We start from the raw sequence: 8,885 nt of genomic DNA on the forward strand, positions 1-8,885 counted from the left end.
GTGATGTATCCGTGCTTATATCTCGTGATTTGTTGCCATGAGTATCTTATTGCCATGAGTATCTTAGTTTCTAGAGTGACATACCATGTTTTACTGAGGTTAGGATTAGGCTCTGGATTTTTGTTTCTGGCATGTGTATCCAAATTGTCTGATACTTAGATTTTTATGTCATGCCTGGATTGTGTATTTCTATTGGTATATCATATATGATTCGTGTACCTAGACCTTGTGGCTTTGATCTGTGCATATTGTTGGTACATATGCTATGGAAGGGGGATATGTTTAGGATCTAGGTTGTTATACCATAGAGGACCTGTATACCCTAGATCCGTGGATTTGACCTACTGATACTGTGGTACCCATATTATGTATATATGGATTTTTCTATGCTGATCAGGATATTCCATACTTATTATGTTTAGGACATAGGTTTTTGATATTCTATCTGACCTGTGTACTGTAAATCTTGGTATGTGACCATCGATTTTACAGTACTCATTATATATATATGGATATGGTTATTGATCCTGTCCGAATCGCTGAACCAACGGACGCTGGGCACGTGGCGCTCTCCTAGTCGATGACGTAGGCCTCCGTCTGGTCGCACGAATCGCCGGCGAGCCTGCACAAAAGTCGGGCCGGGAAGGGGTTCCCGGCGACGACCCTCCGACGCTCAAGTCAGGCAAGCAAGCAGTGAAAAAGTGGCTCTCGAAATATTAGAACGCGTACCTCCGGCGAAGGATGAGGTCCTTTATATAGGGCAGTGGAGAAACGAGTGTACACATACCGAGGTGTACACGTGTCCGCGACCCATACACTAGTAAGGGTTTGTCAGTGAGCTTACCTGACCCATACTGCTACAGTCCAAGCACATCCTCGACGGGACAGTGGAACCACCTGTTATAAGATTTGGAGTATGGCCTACATGTGGAACATACCCGCTGTCAGAAAAAGATGTCACTGGTCCTTTTGCCCCTACTCCCTGGAGAGCGTCCGGCCGGCCAGCTTCCGCAACATCCGGGCGGACGTATACGGTATTCTCAATCACGTGCTTTGTGGAGACTATTAGCAGTATGCTACCTGATGGCTTTGGCCGAGCGTGCAGTCCGATCGGCCCTGCGATCTTGTCCGCTGAGCACCGGAACCCTGACTTTCGACAGAGCGCCTTTAACCATCAACTAGACACCGGCTGGCAGCCCCGCCGGTCGAACCCATCCCTCTCCGGTCGCCCACCTGCCACTTTGACTTCCACGTGGCGTTGACTCCACCAGACGGCGGGCCCCTGTTCTTACAACCGGATCAGTTATGTTGATCAGTTTTGCTATGCTTAGTGTCATGCATCATGATTGCATGCTGTGCGATTGTCGGCTCCACTATGGTTGAGCCCATCGCCAGTTACATGTACTGCACACACCACCACTCATGGATTAGTGGTTTATCAGGCAGGTGTGTGGCGGTTCTACTGTTTGGCTCTGTTGGTCTGGTGACTCAGCGTGGTAGCCGGCAGACAGTTCCGCTTTGTTTGGCTCCGCTGGCATTTAGTGTAGCAGCCTGGTAGCCGGCAGACGGTGGACTTTGTTTGGCTCCGTTGGTCGGCTCATGGGTAGTGTGACGCAGATACCTCCCGTCATCGTGTCTGGAGATGAGAGCATTGAGCTCCCATTTAATTTGACAGCATTCCGTCCACTCGGTCACTGTTCAGGAGCAGTGATGTTAGAGTGCACGGTCATCACATGCATTGATTTCATTTATTTGCTTGTGTTTGCTGCACTTATATGCTGCATTTTGGTGGATGCATTTGTTTGACATGCATACAGGAGACATACTGCGTATCGGTTTGATGACCCTTTAGTTCAGGATAGGAGTTCCTGGTGAGTACAACTTCCTTGGTTACTTTTCAGTTTTATATATTTCCTATATATTATTCGGAAGCTGTATTCCATGTTTATTGCTGTTAGATATATCTTACTATGCATGTCTATTGGTATTCGCTGAGTTGTTGAACTCACCTCTCGTGGACACTATCTTTTTTAGGTACCAGGTTATTTATGGTGTCGCTTGCAGCATCCTGTTTGCTGGTCCCCGCGTCACATCAGAAGTTATGTCGCTGTCTTTTTGCTGTTTTATCATGGTATATGATATGTGAGTTTTTGGTTCAGTGTTCCGGTTTTGTTTATGGAAATGTTGCTTTGTTTATTGTGTAAGCCTAGCCGGCTAGCAGTTTTCGTTTTGGGTTGTATGTTGTTCAAGCCGAGTGGGCTGATGATATAAACTGCGTGGTTGTGTGTATATTCCAGCCGCTTGTGGCTGATATATATTTTGTATGTAGAATTGCTTCAGATTGTCACTCATACAAGGGAGGTGCTGCCGAAATTTCTTCGGACAGGGACTCCCTCGGGGCGTGACAATATATTTTAAAAAATTATAATATTTTTGTTACAATTTATAATTTTATTCTAATAAATAAATTTAATATCTTTGTCTATGATTTTTTTTTGTTATAAGTAGAGTGTAAAATCTATAAATTCAATATCAAAATCATTATATTTTTATTTAAAAATTGATTTATGAGCCTAACCAACATGTCCACAAACTAACGAATCAAATATTATGAAGCTTGAGCTTGATTTATTTATTTTAACGAACCTCATTAAATAAGCTCAAATGAATTTTTATCAAATCGAGTTTCGAATAGTTCACAAACGACTTGAATCATTTACACTCATAGAACATCCAAGCTGATATAATGCACACTTTGTCTCCGCCGATGGATCTGTGTATCGGACAGCTGCTATTTTCTCCACGACGTCATCGCGAACGCTCCCTCCGGTTCTTCTCTTTAGCCGATGCTTCTAGAAAGGACATGCTTGTAAATTTGATAATGTTCAAGGGCAAAAATGGGAATCCGGCTCCGCCTCGTCCCTTCCTCCTCCTCTATATAAACACCTCCACCTTCATTTCCCTCTTCCCATATCTTCGCGTCCAAGTTTTCTAGGGTTTCTTCCCTCGTTCTCCTGTTCTCGTCTCGATTCGCCGTCATGCCTCGCCGTAGCTCCGCTGGTATGCTTTCGATCTAGACTTCAGTCTCTATTGCCTCGTCAGTGGTTGGATCCGCTAGTGCATCGTGCTTCTGTGTTGTTTTTCTTTCTGTTGATTTGGTTGTTGGTTTCTGTTCAGATTTTTTCGATTTTTTGTTCCTTTGACGCTTACTTCTGATAGATCTGTTTTTCGTTGACAACTGTTGGTTTGAATGATTTAACCACGAACGGAAACAAATCTGGGTAAGGGAAGCTTACCAAAAGGTTTCCTAATCGATTATTTGCATGGTTATTGTATTAAGGTCAGGTCCTGGGCTCTATCGAAATAAGCAAATTATCTGCTCAAGTTTGTTTCTGATTAAATTATTTCAACTCGTTACAAATATATCTTAAACGTGAATATGGGTTGTTTGATATTGGTTTTCTGGTTCTTACTAAATTATGAAGTGGATGCCTCCACAGATGTTTTCGTTTGATGAAAGTTATGTATCTGACTATGTTTCCTCTTGTGTACACTGATCTTGAAAGACAATAGTGGAGTACTAGGATCCTTTTTTTTTAAAAAAAAACTTGTTTAGCTACTTTGACAAATAGATCTATATCTATTCTTTGAATTAAATCCTGGCATACAACATATATAATTGTCTGATATATAAATTGAGATCATGGTGATAGACGTGGAAACTTACTCTTCAAAATGTGATTTACTGGCATATATTGCTTGTAGAATTGTTAAATAGATGTGTGATGAGGCTATTGACATGAATCAGAGAATTTGTTGGAAAGAACAGAAACTCTCCGGTCTAATTTCTTCCACAAGTCTTGTAGTCCTTGTTGTGTTTTGGCTTTGAACAATTTGAGTGTTGATTAATTTAGAAGAGGGGTTAAAGGAAAAGTTGGACAGTGACAACTTAATCATATAAATTAAATATTTGAACCGTTCTCCTGCTAATGTGCACCCAAATTATTTTACAATGAATTTCAAAGTTGACAACAACAATTTCTCCTTAATTTACTCAACATGGAAAAAGCTGTGTATCTTTATAATTTCTTAGTTATCTATTTATGAAGTTGATATTTTTTTTGGTTTATTACGTTCATTTAACTAAGAATATATATTTATTGAAACTTAAGAAACTATCTTAATATGTTTTTAGTCCTAACCAAGTGAATTGGGTAAAAACAAAAGTGAACATTCTTGTTGGATAAGAAGCAATGTCACAACTAAAATGTAGGAATTTCAAAGTTCTAAATTAATGCTTGCTATTGGTGCTTTATGAGGTTTGCGTGTATTGGCCTTCTTTGTGGAATATAGGATGAAAATGGTGTTAATTCAACTGTTACTTGTATACCTAAAGTTAGAAAATTATACATTCATCATTTCATAATTATGCATACATGTGTCTGTATACGTGTTGAATTTTCACATATGTTTGATGCATGTGCTAGTATAGATCCCTGTGCTTAATTTTCTTGATGTGTCTTGAGCAAATTAAACTGTAAGATTTACTAGGATGAAAAGTCAGAATGCCATTATCCCTTCATCATGTTTTGTATCTGATAATTGGTAAACCTGATGAAGGGATAACTGTAGGTTTGGCATCAGGTTTGGTAACTGTAGAGATGACAAGTTGGTATCTGATAATTGGTAACCTTTGGTATCTAACCTGGTTAACTTGGTACGGACACCCTTAATCAGGTTTGGTTTTGCTTAAAATTGCAGATAAATGGTCAATAATTTATTGGGTATGGATTTAGGTAGTTCCCAAAATGGGGCATACTTGTCTTGCTATCATCCCTTCTGTTAGCCAAGATCCTAACATAGATAGCTACATCAGCTAAAAGTTATGTGTTTGCTTCATCTAAATTGCACATACATATCCCAAAACAACTCCAAGGGCTTTTGTTTTTGATATGTACGTGCACCTAAATTTCCCTTCAGTTTCCCTTTGTTCTTGTATTGCATTGATATTTTTTTTTTATTGAAGCAATTATCAGCATCAATATTTGTATTGCTTTAATGGGTTCTTGCTAAGGTAGTAAGGATCAGGATCAGGATTCAGATATACCTCATAACCAAACGACATTGATAGATTTGGATTGTACGGAAATCCTATAATTTTATCAAAATATTTTAGAACTATATTAAATATGGTGTTCCATTTTAAACTATCATTTCAGCTGGATGAACCATAAAATAAATATGCCCCTTGTGCTGAAATGATGAGCATAGAATTAGACGGTAGGCCTTTAAATCCTAGTTGAGATCTTGCTAATTCTCAGCATTTTGGATAATAAGATTGTAATCCTAAGATCTAGATCGCTAGTTTGATAACCATGGTTCTTGCTTTTGCTGTTAAGGAAATCAAGGTTTATAGTGAAGGGGAGGAACACACAACAAACCGAAGGTATCTTACTATTTGGTCTTCCAAAGATGTTGAAGCCTGATCAATGGGAAAGAACAAAATACTATGTTAGGCACCATATTTGGTATAATTGGCTGATACTGGTATAGATGGATTGGGATGGATCAGTATCTGCAATGATTATATCCTATCTTGATTAATGATGAACTTGCATGAGAAGTGGAATCAATCTTCGCCTCCTAAAATTGCTTAACCTTGTTGTAGTTGGATAATCACCACAAGATAAAGTATGATTGTCTACTTTGCCATTACTCGATTTGATGCCTCATTCATCTTTCCTACTTTTAAATCATGGATGAGGGAGGATATTGGATCAATAGAGAACACAATACTCTCACTCAACAAGGATCCTGCCCTTCAATTAAGAATTACTTAGTGTCTTAACTAAATCTTATAACATAGCAATATATACAAACAATTTTGTATTATTAGAAATTTATATTGAAAATATTTTGCAACTGATTATAATGTATTTTCAATATTTATAATTTATAAATTTTTATGTTAATATATATATTACATTATTACAGAATGGATATATACTGACATAATAACCATTCATTTATTATATTCTCATATAATATTTTTATATATAGATTTATTTATTTTTACCGTATTTCAGGCATCTGGTCACCTAGGTTAACTGCCTATTATAGGCATCCTTAATGTGAGTCTGAAATGCATCTAATGGTTGGAACACAATAGACAATTGAAAACATTGTCAGGAACATATTAAAATTATTCAAACAAAAGAACCAACCTGACCTAATCAAGATTCAGATTACAAGTCAATCCACATTTATGGGTAATACCGTATCTGCTACTTGAATCAGTTTAAATACTACTTTTGATGACAACGGGTACTCAAATAAAATATGTGGGGTTACTCGTGGATACCCTCAATTTTAAGTTGTACTCAGATCTACTAGAACTCAGATTATTAAACATATTTGAGCATTCAAATGAATTAAAATAGATTGGGTACCTGTGTATACCTGATTGTTGTATACCCATCATTATTATCTTTAATCTGGAAAGTGAAAATGTGATCTTTTCATCCCAACCAAAAAGACCATATACTACATTTGTATAATTCTAATCCTTTAGTATGTATACTTGTCTGCATTATGCTGCTTAGTTTCAGAAAAATGTCTATTTTTGTTGCATACGCTTCTCCTGTCACCTTTTTCTTGTCTATGCATATTCCAGTTTGCTGTGTTTCTTGCCTTTCAGGTTTTGTGTAATTTTTTCCTTTATCTCACATATTTCTTTATATCCTACTAATCTTGTAGGTCGCTCTGCCTCTCGTCCTGCACCACGCCCAGCTCCAATGCGGAATCCTCCACAACCTGGTATTCTTTTTGTTTTGAAACGTTGATGAATCAGTTTGCATGTGTAAATGAATATTTTACTTAGTGTTTTTGGTGGTTGCGTTTGTTGAAATTCTTAGAATTAGGTTTAACTAAGTACATCTCATTGTTGTCTACTTTTCTCCCACTAGTCCGGTTTTGTTAGTATATAAATGAAGTCCAAATTTTTGAAATCTGAACAGACTCATCAAACATCCTAATCAGAAATAGTTGTATATATCTGCTGTAGAGGTTGGATTTGTAAAAAGTCCATGTCAATCCGCATAATAACTATGCTTTGGGTTTAAATAGTTGACTTTTGAGTTATTCTATGTTCAAAATGAATTCTTATTGATCCAACAAACAAAATAAATAGAGCTACTTAAACCTAATTAATAGTATAGTTAATAGTTAGAGTTATTTCATGTTCAAGAAAAAAAGAAGCATGTTCTTGAATTTATTGATAGCATCTTGAGTCTAGATATAGATTCCTCCATCTCCTGTTACATTGTTTCACATGTCATCTGTCATCAGAATCAAATCTTCCTAAGCTATTTTGTCATGGTATGTCAAACACTATACTATCTTTGAATGGTGTTTGTGTTCGTCCATGTTCTTTGGTACAACCTCTCAAATTTTGTCATGGTATGCCAAGTACTGTACTATTATCCAATGATGTTTCTTTTCATGTATCTGTTTGGTACAACCTCCCAGCTTTGCTGGGACGTATGCTTTTGATGTCCTATGGTGTGACATGATGAGCTTGGACGAACTGGTTGGATACTCAAGTCCTTAATATAAAGAAAGAAATTAAATATGTTGTTGGATTGTGACATTTGCTATGTGGTTTAAACCCGTCAATTGTTTCACCCTTATATTCAATTGGGCTTGAATGTTAATCCACCAAATTGTAATAATACTTGAACTTCTAATTCACAATTTGTTTGCTGCAGTTCATCAGGCACCTCCGCCAGCTCCTGTTCAGAGTGGTGGGTCCATCCTCGGAGGAATTGGATCCACCATCGCTCAAGGTTATCATCTAATTGGCCCTTATCATCTGTATATGCTAATCGTTGCCTATCTGAAAGTAGATATCTAATATCTTATTGGTTATCTTATCAGGCATGGCATTTGGCACGGGCAGTGCTATTGCTCACAGGGCTGTAGATGCTGTTGTGGGGCCTCGCACCATCCAGCACGAAACTGTGGTATCTGAAGCTGCTGCTGCTGCCGCCCCAATGGGTAATGCCGTTGCAACTGACGCTTGTGGTGTCCACTCCAAAGCTTTCCAGGATGTAAGTTACTACTACCGTTTTTCAACATTGAATCTTTGAAAATGGAGTTAACGTGTTCTTTTTGATATTTTGTGGATGCAGTGCATTAACAATTTTGGCAGCGACATCGGCAAGTGCCAGTTCTATCTGGATATGCTGAATGAATGCCGCCAGGGTTCTGGTGCTTCGTTCAGTGCCTGATCTATCAATTTTCTGAATTATCTGACTGCTCATGCAGATGGGTTACAACAAATAGCATCCTGCTCCTGCAAGATACTATTAATAAATGTTGGCTTGTTATTCTAAACTTTGGTCCATTCATCATTATCTGGTAGAATTCGAGTAACTATGCCAATTTGATATTAAATTTTTAATTAAAAAATTTGCTTTTTTTCCGCCACGCAAAAAATGGACCTTAAGATTTACTGGTTCCTAGTGCGCGATTAGTAAGTTGACTTGCTTACTGAATGGGGGTAACATCGCAAATTTGTATGTGGGAATAAAACATTAAAGAAAAAAAATCTTCTAATTACAATGAATTCAATATTTGTATAAGCACTAAATCCTAAATTTTTATAGATTTATTTGCCACTTGACGTCTCCAATGGTAAACCCATTTATTCGTCACTATTTTAACCGTTACAACAAAATGTATATACAGTATATATCAATATGTTTTCTTTACTTTTTTACTTTTTTATTTTTAAAAATTAATATTTTTTGAAATATAAATTTATAAATATATTATTATATTTTCGTAAATACATTATTAAATGTTTAAATTTTATTCCTTTTTAA

The 8,885-nt window shown here is 37.2% G+C and overlaps 1 protein-coding gene across 1 annotated transcript; it reads left to right on the forward strand.

Annotated features, from left to right (window-relative positions):
• Nucleotides 1-2,966: 2,966 nt before the first annotated feature.
• On the forward strand, nucleotides 2,967-8,433 carry LOC122001548 (coiled-coil-helix-coiled-coil-helix domain-containing protein 10, mitochondrial-like). Its single transcript, XM_042556346.1, has 5 exons — nucleotides 2,967-3,060; nucleotides 6,757-6,816; nucleotides 7,767-7,844; nucleotides 7,936-8,108; nucleotides 8,190-8,433. The coding sequence occupies exons 1-5, from the start codon at nucleotides 3,039-3,041 to the stop codon at nucleotides 8,286-8,288; spliced, it is 432 nt and encodes a 143-aa protein (XP_042412280.1). The 5' UTR covers nucleotides 2,967-3,038; the 3' UTR covers nucleotides 8,289-8,433.
• Nucleotides 8,434-8,885: the final 452 nt, after the last annotated feature.

The sequence above is a fragment of the Zingiber officinale genome, chromosome 7A (assembly GCF_018446385.1).
Source record: "Zingiber officinale cultivar Zhangliang chromosome 7A, Zo_v1.1, whole genome shotgun sequence".
In the NCBI taxonomy this organism is placed as follows: domain Eukaryota; kingdom Viridiplantae; phylum Streptophyta; class Magnoliopsida; order Zingiberales; family Zingiberaceae; genus Zingiber; species Zingiber officinale.

Excerpts from the sequence above, each read along its gene's own strand:
- LOC122001548 (XM_042556346.1), top strand. The coding sequence starts at position 3,039 with ATGCCTCGCCGTAGCTCCGCTG. Across the intron at positions 6,817-7,766 it reads GCGGAATCCTCCACAACCTG|TTCATCAGGCACCTCCGCCA; the intron begins GTATTCTTTTTG and ends TGTTTGCTGCAG. Across the intron at positions 8,109-8,189 it reads ACTCCAAAGCTTTCCAGGAT|TGCATTAACAATTTTGGCAG; the intron begins GTAAGTTACTAC and ends TTGTGGATGCAG.